The 21,583-nt window shown below is 49.2% G+C and overlaps 1 protein-coding gene and 1 pseudogene across 1 annotated transcript in view; both read right to left on the bottom strand.

Moving 5' to 3' along the window:
• Positions 1–21,540, bottom strand: part of SLC1A2 (solute carrier family 1 member 2) — a 170,001-nt gene extending 148,461 nt beyond the window's left edge. Inside the window, exon 1 of the mRNA XM_004708293.3 lies at positions 21,388–21,540. Within this exon, the coding sequence (XP_004708350.2) occupies positions 21,388–21,404 (17 nt within the window). The 5' untranslated portion in view covers positions 21,405–21,540. The remainder of the gene's footprint in view (positions 1–21,387) is intronic.
• Positions 12,187–12,768, bottom strand: LOC101656189 (annotated as a pseudogene).
• Positions 21,541–21,583: the final 43 nt, after the last annotated feature.

Raw genomic sequence — 21,583 nt, 5'->3', positions numbered from 1 at the left:
CATGTGACCTCCTCCCTGGGGGACAGACAACAGAAAAGTGGGTGAAGGGAGATGTCGGACAGGGCAAGATATGACAAAATAATAATTTTTAAATTATCAAGGGTTCATGAGGGAGGGGGAAGCGTTTTAAGGTGTTGGGATCACTGAGCCACAAATGACTGGGGCTGATGGAGGCACAGCACAGAGATGAGATCTGAGCCCTGCCATGTTAAAACAAGCAAGAGTCGGCCGTCAACACCTCCTCCAGTGACACTGCTGCCCTTCACAGTTCTCCTGCCTGATGGCCACCTGACCTACGGCTGGACACCCCTTCTGCTCCCTCCCTCTCTATCCCCAGAAACATACAGCCTTATCCTTAAACATATCAGAAAGGATGAAGAACGGGTGGAGTAGGAGCCCCTTAATTGGCAAGACCTGATATTACAGGGTTAAAACCACACCCAAGAAATATCTTCAAACAAACCTTCGAGAACACAAATATACCTCTCATGATCAAAGAAGTCCAAGATCTATTTTCTAATCTTATCACCTGTGATTAAGAATTAGCAAACATACCTGTAGGCATGCACCCACTGCCAGCAGCCTAATTTGCAAAGTTGGGGCCCAACGTTCAGCAGGCTCAAAGTAACAGCGATGGCACTGTTTCCTCATTCTGCTGCACACAGGTTGCTCTGAGCCAGAGCCAGCTTGAGAGCAACAATACTATTCCAAGAAGAATGATGAGAGTCGCCATGCGGACACAGCCCAAACACTCGACAAAGCCGTCACATACCTTCGCCTGAATCTTTACCAAAAAATCCTAGCAGGTGAGGGAGACACATTCTCCCCAGTCAATGGATGAAGAAACTGAGTCTCATCAAAGTTAAGGTCCCTCAGCTGGTAAGTGGTAGACCAGGAAGCCATGCTTGGGTCCTCCTGAGTATAAAAGACATCTTTTTAACCACCGTATAACCTTGGTTCCCAGAAGACTAATTCTACCGAATAACATTACAAGAATATTCTGAATATTACTAGAACATTCTGGTACACGAGGGCAGCTATTCTCCAGCTCATTATCTTCGTCCTGCGGATCTGAGGAGGATTGGAGACAGGCCTGCAGATCTGTGGCTTCCCTGCAAGACCAGCCTCACAATGCACGATGCCCAGAGCAAAACGGAAATATCAGACTCCTTGTTATTAAGAACTTCCTGACAGCAAAGAGAAGCATTAAACCCCGGCTGGGCCCCTCTGAGTCACATGCCCCTACGGCCACCCTACTTCCCTAAATTCCCATGTGTGTTCTTGTTGCTGCGGGCTACCCAGTCGATTCTGCCTCAGGACAACCCTAGGGACACAAGGGCTTATCCGCCTGCAGCCTTCATAGGAGTCAATCCACAGGTGGTTGCCAGCTGGTGAGTTTGAACCTCTGACATCTGGTTAGGGGCCACGCCTGTAACCACTGTGCACCAGGATGCCACATTTCTATGTTTCACCCAAACATCAAGAGTCATCATCTAGTGGGTGCTTATTCAACCACTCTCCTGTGGGCCTGTGACACGAGCAACTCCAACATTCACTTAAATGTCCCCTGAGTGGACGCCAAAGCCATCGCTGGATGGGATCCCTAGGCTCTGGCTCTGGAAACTGGGGACAGTGACACCTCCCCGGCAGACCTCGGTAGCTTCGCAGGAGGACAGTCCTCCCAGACTGACCTAGAACCCAGAACCCTTCGCATGGGTTCCAACTCCCAGCCACCAATGACACAGGGCAGGCCTGGCCCTCAGAAGGGTGTGCGAGGCTGTCCATCTTGACCGAAGCAGACTGCCTCAGCTTTCTCCCTCCGGGCGGTGGAAACCACTGACCCTTTCAGGTTGGCTGCAGAGCGCTTTAACGGGCTTCCTCGGACAAACAGGGGTACGTGTCTAAGACCCTGGTCCTGCTACAGCCGCCTACAAGGGGAGCGTGCCTCAGTAACACAGCACTTCACACATGCATTGCCTTTGCTGGCTCTTTCCTAGGGGCCTGAAACACAAGCTGGGGTACGTACTCTCGACTGCTTGCTAGTTGTTTCCAAGAAGATACGACAGACTATCTGTGTTCACGCTTCCATTCTTGCATTGTTTATTCAGGGGCCTCTCCAAGTCTTTCACACTGCACTTTTCAACCCCTCCAGTGTTTTTCTCTTCTCCTTTAAAAACAGTGCGTCTGCCCCACGGTTCCCACTTCGTGCTAAGACGTCCATCAACAACCCCGACCCAAAGCAGGCTGGACATACCGGAGCAAATGCATCCAACCCTGCTGAGGAAGCCAGAGGACAAGGCGGCCAGGACCACGGCCGGGCGAGGAACCAGATGAGCAGCGGCGTGCCAGCACCCTCCGTTTCTGCCCCGTCTTTCTAGGTGCGGCCCTGGCCCACCGGTGGAGCTAACAGTTAGCGCAAGGTCACGGAATGTAAATCATCAAAGTGGCAGGGTCGCCCTGCTGAAAAAACGAGGCAGCAGCCGGAGCCGGCCTGAGAAACAGGCAAGTCCCCCTCCGGCTCTCGCAGAACTGGAGGGAAGTCAACATCACCCTGCAGCTGGCTGAGGGGAGGGCCCGCAGGGCTCCCTGCTGGAAAAACTGGTCTGGCAGCTCTGGCTGCTGAACAGGCACCCTGGTAGCATAGAGGGTGACACGTTGGGCTGAGAGCCGCAAAGTCAGCACTTCAAACCCACTAGCCGGTCCTCAGGAAAAAGATGAGGCTTTCTATTTGCACAATGATTTACAGTCTTAGGAACCCATAGGGATGTTCTACCCTGTCCTGTAGGGTCCCTGGGAGGCAGAATCGAGGTGATGGTGGGAGTGACTGCTACACAGTTCTGTGGGGGTTCCATCTGCAGAGCTGGAACCGCCAGAGCCTCCTCAGGGGGTTGGAAAAAGCACACAAGGGAACCACGGACCTACGGATGACGGGTTCTTCCTACAAGACCTCTACATGAGAGGAGTTGGAAATACAGGGTCTCCGCCAACACTGGCGTACTCAGTAAGGTAAGCACAGGTTTCTTGCGCTTCCTTATGAATCTGCGTGAACAATATCAGATCTTTCTTCACGTTGATGATTCTCCTTCTAGGCATGGCTGGTGTCTGTCTCTATCCCAGCCCCACAGCACCTCCACACACAATCTAAGCCTCTTTTCAAGTGGTCTCTCCCTGGCAGGAGGCGCGCCCAGTAACACAGGCTTACCTGTGTTTACTTACTAATCGGTGGTAAATCAAATTGCTCACTGCAGATTAGTAAATAAGCACATGTAGCCAGTGCTTACCTTGCCTGTCAGGTAATCCACCCCCGGGCTCTCTGTTTCCGCTGCTTCTGCTCTCACCCCAGACACAGCAGTTTGGCTGCCCAGGCTCCGAGTGCAGGAGTCCAGCATTTGTTACGAGCATGCCAAGTGTCCAGACACTTTTGCATAGGCTCAAGAAAGGGTCTTCTTACAGGGGCCCCTCATCCCATCACAAGACTCCCCTTCAAGGGGGACAAGACACAAAAAGTTGGCTGAGTCCCCAGGTGGTGCAGACAGCTGTGAATGGAAAGGTTGGGAGGTCAAGCCCACGCAGCAGAGGCACCACGGGAAAAGGCCTGGCGATCTGCTTCCTAACAAAATCAGCCACTGAATATCCCTGGGAGCAGAGTTCCACCCTGAAACACGAGAGCACGCCGCCATGATTCAGAATGGGCTGCTGGCACACCCACCAGATCACAGCACACACTCCCCTACATTCCAGCACCCACCCCCACCCCCGAAGACTCCAGAAAAAGATTCCACTCAGGAAATCCAGGGCTCCCAAACCTCCTGGTGGTAAAATGCTGGTCTTCCAGACAGGAGACCAAGCTGCAGTTCCTAGCCAGCGCACCTCAGGCACAACCACGGCCCACCTGTGAGTGAAGGCTTGTTTGTTGTTATGATGCCAAACAGGCCGCAGTGGAGCTTCTACAGCAGTGGTTCTCAACCTGTTGGTCGTGACCCCTTTGGGGGTTGAACAACCCTTTCACATGGGTTGCCCGATTCATAACAGTAGCAAAATTACAGTTATGAAGTAGCAACGAAAATAATTGTACAGTTGGGGGCTCACCACCACATGAGGAAATGTATTAAAGGGTTGCGGCATTCGGAAGGTTGAGAACCACGGTTCTAGACTAAGATGGACTAGACTCGCTATCTATTTCCCCAAATCAGCCAATGAAAATGTAAACCCTATGGATCCACACCGGCCTGGAGGATGGCTCAGGACCTGGCAGCATTGGGCATGGGGAAGTGGCACGCACAATTCATTCCATAGCAGCTGGTAGATTTGCAGGCAACACACCAGCAACCTCTTTATGTAGGATTCCAGAAAACACACCTACCGACTGCAAGATGAGGGCTTCTAAACTGCAGGCCTTTGTTCCCAGCACAATAGGAAGCCGGTGTAAGGCGACTGCTGGGAATGATTGCAGACATTCAGAATCTCTTTAAAGATGAAAGGTACCAATTTAACAGCAGTGTCTGTGACCTCTTCTCTTTTTCCCCTTTCAGTTTTATAAGCATTTGAAGGGTGGAGTCCTGGAGTTGCATTCACTGATGCAATTTAAAACCTTATTTGATTTAAGAAACCTCTTCTTCCTATCTGAACATCAAGTTTATGTAGGCTGGCTTCGTCTTGCTTTCCTTTACAGACAAGGGAAAGCATTTGACAGTAGACAAGTCTCGTTCTAGGAGGAGCCAGGGGAAGATGAGGGAGGTTCAGAGGTTTGCATCTGATTGAGCATCATTGTGATGTACAATAACCTCAGATGCAGGAGTTTGCTTCCTTTTTCAGACAGCAGCATGGGGAATGATTGACTAAAACACATGTTTTCTGGCTTCAGAATGTTTGCTTATTCTTATAGCCCAACTGAACTCTATTAACCTTTAGCAGCTAAAAAAAACTCCCCACCATCAGGTCAATTCCAACTCTCTAGGGCAGGGAAGACCTGCCCCTGTGGGTGTCTGAGACTGTTAGGTTCTTTACGGGAGGAGAGAGCTTGTCTTTCTTGCTCAGAGGAGCTAATGGTTTCAAACTGCTGACTTGTGGTTAGCAGCACAATTTCTGTACCACCAGGGCTCTTTAGCAGTTCAAAAAGAAGGGGGCTGGCAGGGTGGACTAGTGATTGGCTGGTCAGCAGGGTATGTTCAAGGGATCATCAGAACCTGGGAGGGAACTGTGCCCATATGCACAGATGATGTGTTTCTTCAACCTTGGTCTTCCTGCCCCTAAACATTCTCCCCTTTCCCCTCTTTCTGCTTGGCATAGCTATGTCTCAAAGTAGGCAATCCAATTACACGGGCAGTGATTGTGAAGCTGATAAGCTGGGGCACAAAGAAAGTCATGCCCTCCTGCTCCTCAGAGAGATACCAGGATGGTGAGCAGACAGAGAACCCAGCTCACAATTCTGTTACAGCGCTGCAAAGGGACCACTCTCTGGAAGAGGCCCAGCTCAGACACCACCTCTTCCAAAAAGCTTTCCTTGACTCCCCAGCTTGAGGCCGATGACCAGCTGGTCACGGGATACTTGGGGCTGGGACAGCTGTGAGCTCCGGGGACGGCATCATGAACAAACAGGATGAAGGCTGCCCCTGCCCTCCTGCTGCTGACGATCCAGTGAGCGAAGCCAGCAAAAACAAGAGAATAGATATATTATGTATTTTTAAAGATTAAACTTATTAAGCAAGACATGCAGAGAGGAAACCAACAAGGGGAAGAGACTGGACTTAGAGATGGTGACACTGAGTTGGTGGCCTAAGGAGATAGGACGGTACCAGTGGCTGTGGGTTAAACTATGTTCTCCAAAGAACACTGAAAGTGCCCGGACTGCCGACCAATAGACGGATTTGTCTTGGTTTAAAAAGCACGGCTAGCATGCTCCTAAAAAGCATGGCTGGCACCTCAAGTACTTTGGACGTGCTGTCAGGAGGGACCAGGCTCTGGAGAAGGACATCATGCTTGGCAAAGTAGAGGGGCAGCGAACAAGAGGGAGACCCTTGACACAATGGATTGACAGAGTGGCGGCAACGAGGGGCTCAAATATAGCCATTGGGAGGCCTGGGCAGCACTTCACTCGGCTCTGCACCGGGCTGCTGGGAGTCGAGCTGACTTGACTGGACTACAGCAACCACAGAGCACGTGATGCTGGGATCCTCGTCCACAACAATGCGTGTGATCTCATGTACTTACGTTACATTTCCAAACCAAACCCTCTGCCGTCTAGTCGATTCGGACTCACAGCGACCCGACAGGACGGGGCAGAACTGCCCACGGGGGTTGGTTTCTGCGACAGTAATTCTTCACGGGAGTAGAGAGCCTCCGCCTTCTCACGTGGCGTGGCAGGTGGTTTGGAACAGCTGACCTTACAGTAAGCAACCCAACTCGAAAGCACCGTGCCTCCGGGGCTCCCCACTCACATCGAACGTAAGGTGATCGCTGTCCATCGTGTAAGCTAATGCAATACAGTCCTGTTCCACACTCAACTTCAGGGCATTCAACCAGTCAGTGGAGGTCATATCGGTACAGGGTGGATCCGAAACTCAATCATGTATGAGTAATAAAAAAGAGGAAAAAGGACAGAGATCCGCGTCTACGGGGAGAAAGCAGGTGCCACGGGAGGACTGGCGGAACCAAGCAATGCCTAAACCCACCAACGCACTGCCCCCGCCATGACTCTTCCCAGGAGCAGCCAGCCTCATCTCCCCGCACACAGTGGCAGGGGGGTTAGAACCATAGACCGTGACGTGAGCAGTCCAGTGCTTACCTGACTATGCTACCAGGGCTCCCTTGGGTTAAGGAAGGAATAAACATAACTAAGACACTGGTTTAAACGTTTAGCCTCTAGAAAAGAAAAAACAACCTTTCTGTTCTTTCATGGCGCTCGCTTATCTCTGTGACTGTGGTACTGGGAACCGAAGACACCGGCCACCAGAAGAATGGGCGCAGGTGGGGGTGGCCAGTCGTCCAGGCCAAGAGAAAGGGCCATACTGTGGGCAAGACCAGGGGATAGTTGAGGAGTTGAAATTTAAGAGGCGCTTCAGTTTTCAGGAGCCAGCTGATACTTGTCTAGACTGATGTAACGGCCACAGGATCAGAAAGGAGAGTCCAGATTTGAGGAATCTCTTTGGAGATCGATGTGTGAGTTTATAGGTTGGTTGGAGACGAGGGGAGAGAATGGATAATGCCTTCATACCTGGCTTCACCAATCAAATCAGCCTATGACCTCTCCCTCACTGTTTCATAGCTTTCCTTCTCCCACGTTAACATGCCTCTGCCCTCTAGCTGGAACTAGGGGCTCAGGACTATAGTCTCAGAAGGCATCAAGTTCTGAGGGCATGACGTGGGTACCCGTTCAGCTGCGATCTGCAAGGTTGGCAGTTCTAAACCACCAGCACTTCCTCGGGAGAAAGACTGGGCTTTCTACTCCTGTAAAGAGTTACAGTCTCAGAAACCCACAGAACTCTGAGGACCCTCCTGGTGTGTTAGTTTTACATCGGCCTGCCCTTGTAAAGGCCTGTTGGGATCTGATAATGAACTTGGCTGGGAAAGTGGCCTCCAGTCAGTGTGAGCAATGGCCCCTGCATCATCTTCGTTAGGGGATCTCGGCTGACACGAATCTCACCTCAGACTCTCTCAACGTCCCAGCGGCCCCTGGGGAATTTATTCAGCTATTATTATGTTTCTATATTTAGATGAAATATGTGGTCCAGAAAAAAATATTGGATGGATTTCTAAGAATAGAGGGAAGAATAATCAAATTATAGACTGGAGCTATTCACCAAGTTTGTTTATTTTCTTTCTGAGATTGAAAGTAATCATCAAACATTAGTAAAATCATCACAGAATCAGAACATTGAAAAGGTCATTGGTTTTTAGATCAATGATTAATTGCTAACATTGCACACAAAGAACAAATCATGTGTAAGATTTTATCTATTTGTCTCAAAACTTCCCAATTTGACTTCTCACAGATGTCAAGTCTGTGTTGGGGAAGTCTTGCAGGGGACTTTGTGGGAGCTCTCAGCATTGGTGTCTGTGAGGGAGTAAAGGGGGCAGCGTGGGCAGAGGGCAAAGGTAATACAAGGAGCTCTGGAGCCAACCGCCCTACAGAAAGGTCCCAGGTCAAAGCCCTTTCTATCTCTGCGTCAACTAGCCATTGGATGAAGCTGGGCTAGGGAAGGAGGCAAGGGGGATTTAGCTAAGCGCTATCATTCACCAATCCTCCCAGCAGCTGGGCAAATAAATCTCCCAATTCTACAGGTGAAGGATGGGGATCTGCACTGCCCCCCACAGTACCTACTACAGACTCCAAATTCAGATGTTGGAGCGAGAAGAAAATAATGTCCTTGCTTTTATCGGAATATCCAGGTCTCGGTAAAGCTGACATCTGTCCTAAAATACGATGAAAAGGCATGGATGGTCAGCGACTAATAGGAGGGAAGACAGTCTGGTGTGCAAGGGGAGACTTCAGGGGTCCCCCTTCCTCAGTTTTAGCTGTGACCCACAGCTGCCCAGGACACGTGCTGGTCTTTCCAGCAGTGACTGGACAACAGGAGACGTTTGTTTGCAATGGCTGCCTTACAAAGGGGAACCAATTGCTGTAGTTGGAAGGCCGTTGAGTTGGGTGGGACTCGCAGTGACCCTGTGTCCCATGCTCGATCCTGCACCATCCTCGCAATTGTGGTTGTTCGAGCCTGCGTCTCAGCCACTGTGGAGTCCGCCGTGTGAAGGCGCTTCCTCTTTTTTCTTGCTGACCCCGGACCAGGTAAGATGGACTTCTCCAGGGGTTAGTCTTACCTGGTAACACGTCCCCAAACAAAGTCTTAGAATCGTGGCCCCCTTGTTTCTGAGGAGTGTCCAGGCTGGACTTCCTGCCAGACAGATGGGTTTTGTTCTTCTGGTAGCGCACTGCCCTTTCGATAATCTTTGTCAACACCGTCATTCACATGCTTCCGTCTTCTGCTGCCTTCCTTAGACACGGTGCAGCTTCCACATGCAAAGGTCGCAATTGAAGATACGTTCCTTGGCTCGAGTACAGCGCGATGCCAGGCTGGGCTCTGGCAGCATTCCTGGCAATCTAGTGTGCCGAGTGTAACAGGGCAGAAGGAGCAATAGAAAGCTATGTTGGGGATCAAAGTACAGCGATTACTGATACTCCCAGCAGCTGCTTCCACATCCTACCAGGGTTCCTTCCCCGGGAGTTCTCACCTGGAAAAAGATGGGGAATGAACTGGTCCAGTCCCTAGTCCAGAACAGCCACTGCCTTGCTCGTTTGAGTCTAGCAGTCACACATTCATCTGGTCAGCCACAGCCAAAGAGCCTTGCATGCTGACATTTCTCCGCTCCAGTCCCTTCGTAAGTGTTAAGCGGTCTAAAGAGATGAAAGGAGGCTGCTGTCTGTAACCGAGGCCTCGCAGGTGCTGCCACTGTGGGCAGGTCCCCTGCCCTTCTCCCTGTAGCTGACGCCTTTGAAACCCAGGCTTTATTCTTCCCTCTATTCTTAGAAATTCATCCAATATTTTTTTCTGGACCACATATTTCATCTAAATATAGAAACATAATAATAGCTGAATAAATTCCCCAAGGGTCTCTGGGACGTCGAGAGAGTCTGAGGTGAGATGCGTGTCAGCCGAGATCCCCTAACGAAGATGATGCAGGGGCCATTGCTCACACTGTCTGGAGGCCACTTTCCCAGCCAAGCTCATTATCAGATCCCAACAGGCCTTACAAGGGAAGGCGGACATAAAAATAACACACCAGGAGGGTCCTCAGGGCTGGCTTCCCGACCCTTCCCAGGGAAGAAAGGGTTTCCTTTCTGTCTACCTTCTCTCTATTCGTGCACTTCTTCTTCTTGCTTCTTCCCTTTAAGTTCCTTGGTTTGATATCTAGAAGGTCATCAGTTACCTAACATTATTCTCACTTTATTTTTGTGGGGGAGGGGAGGTTTTCTTAGAATTTCTCATTCTCATTCAAAGATAAACAGACTTCTTTTTCATAACCAATCCTGTTCTTCTCTTGCACTGTCTCTTAGTTTTAATCTCTTCCTTCTAGACGTGGCTAGCTTGGGTTTTCTGACCACAGTGATAGGAATCCCTGCTCGGTGCAATAAGAGAGAGAGAGAACGGGCTTGTAAACATGTAAAGATATGCTAATTAGTAGCAAAGTGTGGATCACAGAAAACAGTAACATCGGATAACAAAAATCAAGGTGCTCACAACAGCATCAAATCGGTGTCTTCAAGGTTCACTTTCTCCGTGTGCAAAATGACCACAAAAACTCCTTTCACAGGCGCTCACCAGGAACAAAGCCCAGCCATGTGTGCCAAGTCAGCCACATGCTGAACCAGTTTGAAGGAAGAGTCCCACTTATACTGATTCACAGTTGTAGCCATGAACATTGACGATGTGGCTCCTCATCCAAATGACGTATTTATTCTGTGGAGAAACTACTTTTAAACACAAGGGAATGGAATGCTATAGGAATTGGGAATCCATAAGGGTCTAGGGTACAAAGACAGCAATACAGGAGGCATCAGAAAATGACAGAAGGAATACAGAGAGCCACGTACCAAAAAGGAGGTGTCGACCTTCAACCATTTCAAGAGGCAGCTAGTAAGCAAGAACCAATGATGCTGACGGAAGGAGTCCACGCTGCACCAAGTTATTGGTGACAAACAAGGCTCCAGGAAGTGGCAAAATGCCCAATGAAATGGTCCAACAAGCTGGTGAATTCCTGGAAGCATTCACTCATCTACTACCAAGAAATTTGGAAGTCAGATGCCTGACCAACTGTCTAGAACAGATCCAAATCTGTGACCATTCCAAAGAAAGGTGTCCCAACGGAATCTGGAAATTTACAATCACCAGTCACATCATGCACCATTAGAATTTTGCGGAAGATAATTCAAAAACATTTGCTGCCATACATCAGCCAAGAGCTGCCCGAAATTCAAGATGGATTCAGAAGAAGATGTGGCAAAAGGGGTATTGCCGTTAATGTCAGAAAAATCCCATCTGGAACCTAAGAAGCTGGACTGCATGAAGAACAATTTGGCATCAGGATTGGAGGAAGGTTATCATAGGGTTTATGAACAATCTGTGATCTGCAGACGACCGAATCTTGCTTGCTGGAAGGTAGGCAGACTTGGAATACTTGCTCATGAAGTTCAAGGACGACCACCTTCTGTGTGGGTTACAATCCATATAAAGGAAACAGAAATCCTCACAACGGAACCAACGGGCAGCATCTTGACAAGTGGAGAAACAGTCCAAGTGGTCGGGATTTCCTTTTGCTTGGATCCGCTGTCAGTGTTGGTGGAAGCAGCAGCTAGCAAACCAAGGGGTGTACTGCATCGGGCTCAAGGCTTCCTCGGGTGCTAGAGAAGGAGAGTGTCACCTTGAAAGCTAAGGTTCACTTCACCTGAGTCTTCGTCTTCTCAACCACCTTATAGGCATGCAAGTGCTCGACCACGAATTAGTAAGGCTGGAAAATAACGAAAGCTCAAATATGGTATTGGCCAAACTATTCTAGGTACCCCAGACCGCCAGAAGAACAAACATGTATGTTTTGGAAGAAGTATTGCCAGAACGCTCCTTGGACATAAGGATGCCGAGACTTCGCTTCGTGTGCTTTGGACATGTTATCACGAGAGGACATCATGCTTGGTAAGGCAGAGGGAGCAAAAGGGAAGAAGACCATCCAGGGGAAGGATTGTCACAGTGGCTGCCACAATGGCCTCAAGCATCACAGTGGTGGGGATGGCACGAGGCTGGGCAGCGCTGCATTCTGTGGGACAGGGTTGCGATGAATCAGCATGGACTCCAGGCTTCCTAACAGCGCCCCCGTCTAGACAAAGCGCTGACATTCACTGCCACCTGTTGGGCGATGAGCAAACTGCCACTCTTAAAAATACACCGGCCACAGAAAGATGTCTTCCTCAAATCAGAGGGATTTGGTCATCATTTTTAACACTCACTAAAAAACAAACAAACAAAACCTAGCAGCCCCAGGCCAAGAGAGGTAGGTCCAGCAGCTCTTTTTTTTTTTTACATTTCTTTTTTTTTTCTTTAAAAGGAGTGAGTTGTGTACAGGGGCGTTAAATGCTTTATAGACAAGGGAAAAAAAACGTCCCTAGAACCCACTTATTCATCATCATCATCTATCTTCGTCTTCCTCCTTCTTTTTCTTGCTTGTCCCGGCCGTGACGACTCCCTTTTGGGCAGCATCGGGCTTCCCTTAGCCCGGTACGCAGTGATAGCCTTTTCCTATTTCTCCTTCAGCTTGGCGGCCTTCTTCTCCTCAGGCTGCGTGTCATCGGCCACAGTGTGACTCCACATCTCTCCCAGCTTCTTCGCAATGTCCCCGACGGGCAGGCCAGGGTGCTCGCCTTTGATTTGGGGGCGATACTCAGAGTAAAACAAGAAAAAGGCTGAAGGAGGCTCTTGGGTGCATTGGGAACCTTGAACTTCTTTTGTCTCCCCATTAGGAAAGTTATGCGTTTTCATTTCTCTCTCATAACGGGCCTTGTCTGCCTTAGCCACGTCTTCAAATTTCCCCTTCTCTTTCACAGACCTGGTCTTCCACCTCTCTGAGCCCTTCTTAGAAAACTGAGAAATTGACAGAGCCATCCGGGTGCTGCTTCTTATGTTCCTCCCGGGAAGTTTGCACAAAAAATGCATACGATGACATCTTGCCTCTCGGCTTCTTAGGATCGCCTTTGCCCATGTTGTTATCTTTTTATCTCGGCCGCGAGGCTCTGCCTGGCCCGGCGCTGTCTCTGTGGAGCTCAATGCACTGCAATGGCTGTGAGAGCGGGAGCCAGTGGGCCAGCAGCTCCTTCATGAAATTGGGCAAATCATTACCCTAAGCATCGTATTTCTGAAACTGTACATCTTTAGCGGGGCAGACAGTATCATCTTTCTGCAGTGAATCTGAACTAAGGACCTTGCAGTTATAAGCATCCCAATGCCTAGCTCCCAAGGCCCCCAGGGTTCCTCGTTCCAAGTTCCAGAAGCTGCTAAACACTCCGCTACATTTGCCACCACCAGATGAAGAAAGCCACCTGCCATCGGGCTGATTCTGACTCATGGCGCAAAAATCCGGCAACCTGCTTTCATAAAGTCCCAGAGGCCCATCTGCTGTGTTCCACGGGGTCTCTGTGAGCTGGAATGCCCTCTATCACACCGAGTTTGGTTATCTAACCACACACACCAGGAAAAGTTAAAAAAAAAACACTATTGCTACAAGGGTCCCTATGCACGGATTATTCCACACAAAACAAGTGTACACATGTTTCTGCCATCCATAGATAGCTGCAGACATGTTCTCTCAGTTTGGGGGGATTCCCAGGGGGTGCGCTTGATACATTTTCAGAAAGGACACAGATGATCACAGGGCTGACCGTGAAGTAGTTTTAGGGACTGGAAAGACCGCAGCGATGAGGAAAAGACCAGGGATTTTGTGTCCAGGAATTCTTGGAGGGTAGCAAGAGTTGTGCAGGAATTTCACTGGGAAATCGTACCCCATCCATCCTCCAGCTTTGATCTTGCTCCTTCAGACTGCTGTTTATGCATCTCAGAAGACATTTAAAACGATTACAATTTGAGTCTCTAAAGTGTGCCCAAACTGCTGCTGTGACAAGGTTCACATTAAAGAGTGCTGGATTCTGACGTGCGCAGCCTTAGACAGAGGCTCTAGTAGGAAACAAAATCTTCCCATGTAGCGTTTCTGTAACTTTGTAGCAATACTTTAGAGCGGGGGTCCTCAAACTTTTTAAACAGGGTGCCAGTTCACTGTCCCTCAGACCCATTGGAGGGCCGGACTATAGTTTAAAAAAACTGTGAACAAATTCCTATGCACACTGCACCTATCTTATTTTGAAATGAAAAAACAAACGGGCAAAAACACCAGGCGGGCTGGATAAATGTGGCCAGCGGGCCGTAGTTTGAGGACACCTGCTTTGGAGCGAACCTTCGTCCAGTCCACGGGCCCAGAGTTCCCTCTAGTCTGCTCAGAAGAAGTCTAGACGGAAAAGCTTGAGAGGCAGAGACCCCAGAGCCACTGCTGCCGGAGTCAGTAGCTCCGTGACCCCCTGAGGGCAGCGGGGGAGAGCGTGGGACAGCAAGCGCACACAACGGAAAGTTCTGCGCCAGATTACCCAAAGCACAGGACAGCTGGGGCCCCTCTCCGACCAAATGTAACAGAAGCAAGCCCTTGCAGCCATTTCAACGAAGCCTCTAGTGTGCAGGGCAGTGTGGGGCAACGTCTCCTGCCTTGTCCCCAAGGAGGCCACCCAAGGTCTTTGACGTATGCCGTCCTCTCTCCTTGAGGCCGCGGGTCAGACTCGCACCAAGGCCAGCTGCCCAAAGGGAGTTCTGCTGATGGTCCCATTCTGAAGGGAGAGCCCTCGCTCAATTCCTCTCTAATCCCAGCAGCTGCTGAGGTTGCCAAAAACACCAGACAGCAGGTCAGCAGGCAGGGGACCAAGCTGCTTGCCCAAGAAATGAAACTACATCCAGGCATAACTATTTAAAAATCAACACAGCTGAAAAAAATTTAATTAAAAAAACCCCACTTTTTTCCTTTCTTTCTTTCTTTTTCTTTCAAAAAGCACTATGTAAAGAAGGGCGTGGTTTTGGTGTGCATTGTTTCAGTTGCGGGATCTACCTTTTTCTCCCCGGGTCTTGTCGGTCCATTGTCTGGTCCTGGAAAGCCAAGCACACAGATTTATAATGAGATGACGGTCCTTTCCCTTCCACTAACAAATGTGTCCCATCTGCCTGCAATCAATGATGAAGCACGTGGAGATGGAGCGCTGAGATATTTTTAAACCCTCCTTTACTTCATTCACTCCAAGGGCCTGGCACTTGGTGCTCAGTTGCATGGGTGCGGGGCGAGGCAGGGGGAGGAGCCAGCCTGCACAGGCAGCATTGTGAGAAATAAAGCGAATTGTGCTCCTCTGGACTCAGAAACCCTTTCTGTGCAGCCTTCTGCCTGCCCCCAGCAAGCTGTTCAGGGCATAGGGAGGAGTGGGCAGGCAAGGCGGGCTCTGGCATTTGTGGGGTTTCTTCAGACAGTTTCTTCAAAGGCAGACAGAACTGACATTGTATTCAAAAAAAGGAAAAAAAGATGCTCTGATTTACCTTGCTAGAGGTTTTAAGGCGATGGGTGAGTTCTTAGATGGAAATGATTATAAGATGGGATGGAAAACAAGTGTACTTTCAGTTCATGCTCAGAGGCTCCCACGTCCAATGGGGGCATGAATCAGTGTGGACTGTAATGATTTTGTGGCTGCTGTTTCGTGCCGTCGAGTTGGCTCATGACAACCCGCGTCCCACATAAGGAAACCCGGTTTGGGCCTGCGCCATCCTCACAACTGTTCTTGTTTGAGCCCGTGGAGGCGGCCCCTGCAGCGATCCATCTTGTCCAGGACCTTCCTCTTTTTTGCTGCCCCTCCAGTTTACCAAGCATGACGCCCCTTCTCCAGGGACTGGTCTCTCCTGAGCGCCTGTCCACAGTACGTGAGCCTCCACCTCCCCTTCGCTTCGAAGGCGCGTCCTGGTTGTACTTCTTCCAATGTAGATGGTTCTGGTGGCAGTCCATGGGACTTCCAGCATTCTCCACCCTCATGCAAATGCATCTGTCCTTTTTAGGGCTTCTTTATTCAATCTCCAACCTTCACAGGTTTCCAAGGACACTGAAAAAAAACTCTGGCTTGAGTCAGGTCCATCTTAGCCCTCCAAGTAAAAGCTTTGCGTTTCAACACTTGAAAGAGGTCTTGTGCAGCAGATTGACCCAATGCAATATGTCATTTGATCTCTTGACTGAGCACTGAATCCTCGACAACTTCGCCCTGAGCTCCATGTATCACGATGTCACCCACTGGTCCCGTTGTGAGGAGGGTCTGGGTTTCTTCCCACGGAGTTGCAATCCGTCACAACGCTGCCATCCTTGATCTGCATCAGCAAATGCTGCAAGTCCTCCTTGCTTTCAGCAAGCAAGGGTATGTCAACTGATCACAGATTGTTAGTAAACCTTCCTCCAGTCCTGGTGCCACATGCTTCTTCATGTAGTATTGTCCTGCTTCTCCGAGTATGTGCTCAGCGTACAGATGTGCTGAGAGGATGCAACTGTGATGCACACCTTTCCTGATCCTAACCTAGGCGCTGTTCCCTTGTTCTGTTCACACACGGAGGAGGAGAGTAAGGTAGTGATCTGGGCATTGTGTAAATACAGTCATGGAGCAAAACAGAGGTAGGGTAAGGTGACCAGATTTTAACACTGGTAAAGCGGTACACCATTGACCGGGGGTGGGGGTGGGGGTGGTGTTCTTGATTAAAAATTTGGTCTATATAATTTTGCCACCACTATAAAATATAAATAATATGAGTACTGTCTGCTAAATTCAAGAAAATTTATGTATTTATGAAATAAATAAATTACTTACCTAAATTATCTGAATAGCTGATTTGTTGACATCACTTATTTAACTAGCACTAGCATGCAGTACGATGTGTATCGTCTGAGAGACAGTTACAAAATGTTTTCGTCGTTGCCAATGCCAAAAAATGCCATTGTTCACTAAGTCCAAACAATGGTGGTCGAATTCTCACAACTGATCAACAATGCGAACTTTGATAAGCAGTTCTCGATAATCAGTTCTCAACAATTATTTGTTATTATTAAAGTTTAACATTGTAACATTAACAAAAATAATATAAAACTCATATCCTGGCAAAATAGACACATGGCAGCCGAAAGCCGTATATTCCCTTCCCGTTCTCCCGCCGTTCCCTAGCTTGTCGTGCATTCTATCCAAAAATCGGGACTTTTTTAAAACACCGCAGGACGCGGGACAAATTGTTAAAAATCAGGACTGTCCCACCAAAAGCGGGACGTCTGGTCACCTTAAGGTAGGGAGACCTTCATTTAAATCAAGCTGTGTAGAGCTTTGAAATGTGAAGGAAAAAAAAACAGCAAACACTTTGCAACCCTGGATCTGTAGCACGCGTGGCCCACTGACTGAGAAATCTAGCCCTCAGCTAAGTAACCTTGTTATGATAAAGAAAGCTTGATGTTACTGCCCAAGTGTCACCTCCTACGGGCTGTTCCTTGTCTGGTATGCCCTTCCCTTAAAGCCAAAGCCTCAGGAGACAGCGTGGAACCCCGAAGCACAAAGGAAAGAGAAGGGGCTACCGGTCCTGATGGCTTTTCCATTTCACGGGCTTCAATGGACTTTAGCAATTGTTTCTTGAAAATTACAGAGACACTGTCATTTACTCACGCAGGACGGACTGAAACGTGGAATGGTTTTCTCCTAGTTGCACTCATACCTATTCTGCCCAAGGAGGTTGGGTTTTATATTCTTGAAAATGAGAAATGAAAACTCCCGTAAAGCCTAGGGCATACATTATGGGAACCCCTCCAGCGCCCCCACCTCATCCCCTCTGTTTCCATCCCAATCAGCCTACTCAGGGGTCACCCCACCCCCTCCCACTGACTTTGCCCTCATTCCCAAGAGCGGACAATGTTTATGTGTTGCTTCTATTGGCTTGAAATCATAAGTCTAGGAGGTTCCCACTTGCCAGCGCTTTTCTGCTGCCTGCGATTTTCTGTTTAATTTACTCTCGAAGTCAAACTGAAACCCAAGTCCTCCTGAGAGTCGATCAGGAGACAGATTGCCGCGGGTTCCTGATACACATGGTGACTTCGCCATTCCTCAACCCCCAAGGACATAGTTCTCAAACACCCACCTAAACTCGACAGCAACTGGGTCCCCACTCCACTGCGGCCGAGTCAATATAGGCACTAGCCTATCTGCCACAGGCTACTCATAATCTCCTTCCAATTGGAGTTGGGGACATAAAAGCCATTTGGGTAATTCTAGTCTGTCAAGGGACTCCGAAAGAATTTTTTAAAAAATGCTGAACGCTGAAGCAAGTTAGACCTTGCTTTGCAGGAAAATTACCTCTCAGGGCCTGGGAACTACCAGAGTTCACTGTCGATTTTTATAGAAACCAGGTGGGAATCATGCCAATAATCAGAAACCTCAAAAAAACATGACCGTGTTTGCATCCTCACTACAGAAGCAGCAATCAAGCCCAAGGCTGGTGAAAAAAAAAAAGACTTATTCCAAAAGACAATCTGCAGGGAATGCGAGCCAAAGGCTGGGGAGGGAGCCGGCAAAATCCTCTACACCCTTCATTGGAACTGACATTTCCAGATGACAACCCGAGATTCTGCCAGACCTGGGATCTTCTAGGAAAGCTACCATTATAGCCTATATCATCTTGTGCTTCACACCTATTGTCATGGCCCTGCCTGCATCACAGTCAGAGGAAGAGTCAGATGTGATGATGTGCATGAGTGCTTCTGAAAACAAAGGGCTACTCAACCAGAAGGCTTCACGAATGCTTCTAATAATGCCTTCAAATTGGTGATCAATATATGGTGTGAACTGTAATACCTACATGACCCCTTTATAAATGTTTACCAAAATGGCCAATTCACCAGAAGGTTCCATTTCACAAACATTCACCAGCAAACAGAGTGGAAACAAAATAGTCCAACTGATAGCATACAGCTCTATTGTTGGGAGTCCCTGGGTAGGGTAAGGTGGGGGCAACAGTTAACACTCAGGTGCTAACTAAAAGTTTGGAGGTTCGAATCCACCCAGAGGCTCCAGGGGAGTAAGGCTTCTTCATGTAGTATGTCCTCATCTACTTGAGATAAATCAGCCACGGAAAGCCCTAAAGAGCACAGATCTGTTCTGGTACACATACGAACATCACGAATGAATCAACTGACTGCAGCTAATATTAACTATATTGTTTTTTCATTCTCATTAATGTATAGTTCAAGGAAACCCTTTCAATATTATTAGAGAGTAAAGATTAATCAAGCAGACCAACCTGAGAGTAGATGCTCAGTGAAAAAAAAAATTTTTTTAACTAGACACATTAAACAAAGATTTGGGAAAGAGAAAGGTAATTCACCAAACCACATAAAGCAGTTACTAATAAAGGTGCTGGATGAGAGCCAGCCCTCTAAAAGCTAGCTTGCAGACTGCTGAGGTCTTTGCTTCGCCACAGAATGCTCAGCATGTGAGTTTCACCCAACAAGTGCTCAGTAGACAGCCTTGGAAGCAAAGAGAGAGAAGGGTGGCATCAGATAAGCCCCACCCCACCCACAGACTGCTACCTCAGACCAGTTAGTTAACACCTTTAATGACAACGGGGCATGCACAGAGCTTTCTACATTTGTTTTACGCCCTTTCAATGTTATCCATCTCCTAGATGCACATTCCTTCCGCCAATCTTTTCTTCACTGTGTGCAGTGCAGGCTCGGCATTAAGAGAACTTGAGCTTTGTCAAAACGCTGACAATCGTGTGTGCCTTCAAGTTAAGGCCGTATCAGACGCAGATTCGGGACACTCTCAACACATCTGTCTTGAGATTGCGGGTACTCTTAACCTCTCGCTTCCCTACCCGGCCATCAAAAAGAGGAGCGAGTTGGATGCCTTGTCTAAAAGAAGACGATCAATTTGGATTTCAGCCTTTACAAGCAGGAATTGGTCTAGAATGGCCCTAAAGACAGCTAGGTCTGCCTTAAGTTCTTTTTTTCTATATGAAGGATCAGTCATTAAGAAAGGAGCCCTGGTTCTTAGTGAGTTACATGTTGTGCTGCTACCCTAAGGCCAGCAGTTCAAACCATCAATCGCTCAAACGAGAAAGATAGGCTTTCTACTCCAGGAAAGATTCCAAGTCTCAGAAACCCACAGGGGCAGTTCTACTCTTTCGGCAGGATTCTCGGGAGTGAGAATCTACTTCTTGGCAGTGAGTTTGGTTTTTCGTTAATTACTAAACAGGAAAGGCGGAGCTATATGGGCTATGAATAGTTGATTCTAAACTGTAGCACAATCTCCCACCTTTCTCTTTCAGGAGGGGCATCTCTATCAAGAAAGGAGAGTCAAAAGGTACCCAAGGCTCAAGGGGAGGTGAACTCTCATGCCACCCTAGATGCCAGGCCCTGTGGAAGGACTCCAGGATACAAAGAAGGAATGAGTTCCTTCTCCTGGACCGCGAGAGCCAGTATTTGACACATCTTCCCATGTTGGAAGGAGGCCTTGGTTAAGTGCTAGATTGCTAATCCGAACTCTCCAGCGCTCCTGGGAAGAGAGATGTGACTCTGCTGCTTGCACAGAGTATTGCCTTAGAAGCCCCGTGAGTCAGAACCTACTTGAAAGCAATGGGTTTGGGTTTCTAGTTTCCTGGTTGGTGGCTGGAGTCTAGTGAGCTGGCCGTGGACAACAGCGCTTCACTCCTTAGGACTGGTGTTCCACAATCGTACCTGTAGAGTTTGTGCAATTTATCGGAGGGACCTCTGGACAGCACCAGCCTCAGGTGTTCTTGATTAGCTATGGCCAGTGGAGAGGCGACTTGCTCCACGCAAAAAACGGACAGAGCGGTCTCTAGCAAATGTGGTCAGTGTCTTTTTGGGAATCTAGCAGGGCATTCGGCCCCCAACCTGTCATTTTATTCCCACTTTAGATCTCGAACCCAAGAAAAAGGGATTCTAAGGACATGGAAAACACTGATTCAGGGACGTGGTTCCCAGACTCTTCCTCTGGGCTGTGAAAACCCAAGGATCCTTTGGTCTTAGGCAGGCCATCTCCCTCTTGCTAAAGGCAACTATCCTTATCCTTATGCAAGGGCGCGCGCCTGGCAGAATGGGCAGCCAGTGCTTCCTGAATGTGAGTGTGGGGGCCCATTCACCCATACCCCTACCCCAAACCCTATGATGCCCCATCTCCTCCTGGAAGCACCCACATCCCTTTCCTCCTGTCTTACAGTTAGCCTGGGCGATTCCACTCCCCAGGGACAGTCAAGGAAAGATGAGCTCAGGCCAGCATCTTCTCCGCCACTCTGCAAACCCAGCATTCAAGGCCAGGCGCGCAGGTCCTGGCCCCGCCCAGGCCCATTCATTCCCCTCCGGCGCCCGGCGGGGAACCCCAGGCACCGCTCCCCCGGGTCCCTGGGCCGATCACACAGTGCCCAGTCCTTTATTGTTCGCATATCTCAAAAGTGGCCGCAAGAGGATTTCCTCTTTACACTCTCTTTCACACCTCCACGGCACCTCTCCCCTTTAAAATAAAACTCGGTTTCTGCCAGCGTCCTCGGGAAAACCTTAAGCAGCAAGCGCCAAGAAAGAAAATTAATCCCCCTCCCCAACATCCCACCTCCGGGCCGGTCCACTGTCAGCTAGCGGCGCCGGCGTCTCTGCCCCCACCTCGCGTCCTTCCTGCCAGTGCTCCCCCCCGCCACGCCCCCAGCCACACTGCCTCTCAGAAACACAGAAAAACCCCCTCACCCTTCGGTGGATGCCATGGTCTGGGGAACGCCCCCTCCTCTTCGGCAGAGTCGGTCAAGGCGGCCAAAGCAGGGAGCCGATGGCGAGTGAGCGCGCGAGTGTGGCGCGCGCGCTCTTTAAAGGGGCGCCTCTCCCCGCCCTCCCACGCCTTCCCGGGGCAGCCCCTTAGCGCGGCGTGCGACGCCCGCGGGTGCTA

The sequence above is a fragment of the Echinops telfairi genome, unplaced genomic scaffold, assembly GCF_000313985.2.
Source record: "Echinops telfairi isolate 266 unplaced genomic scaffold, ASM31398v2 ScPeMD7_60;HRSCAF=208, whole genome shotgun sequence".
In the NCBI taxonomy this organism is placed as follows: domain Eukaryota; kingdom Metazoa; phylum Chordata; class Mammalia; order Afrosoricida; family Tenrecidae; genus Echinops; species Echinops telfairi.
This window is presented reverse-complemented; position numbering and strand designations above follow the sequence as displayed.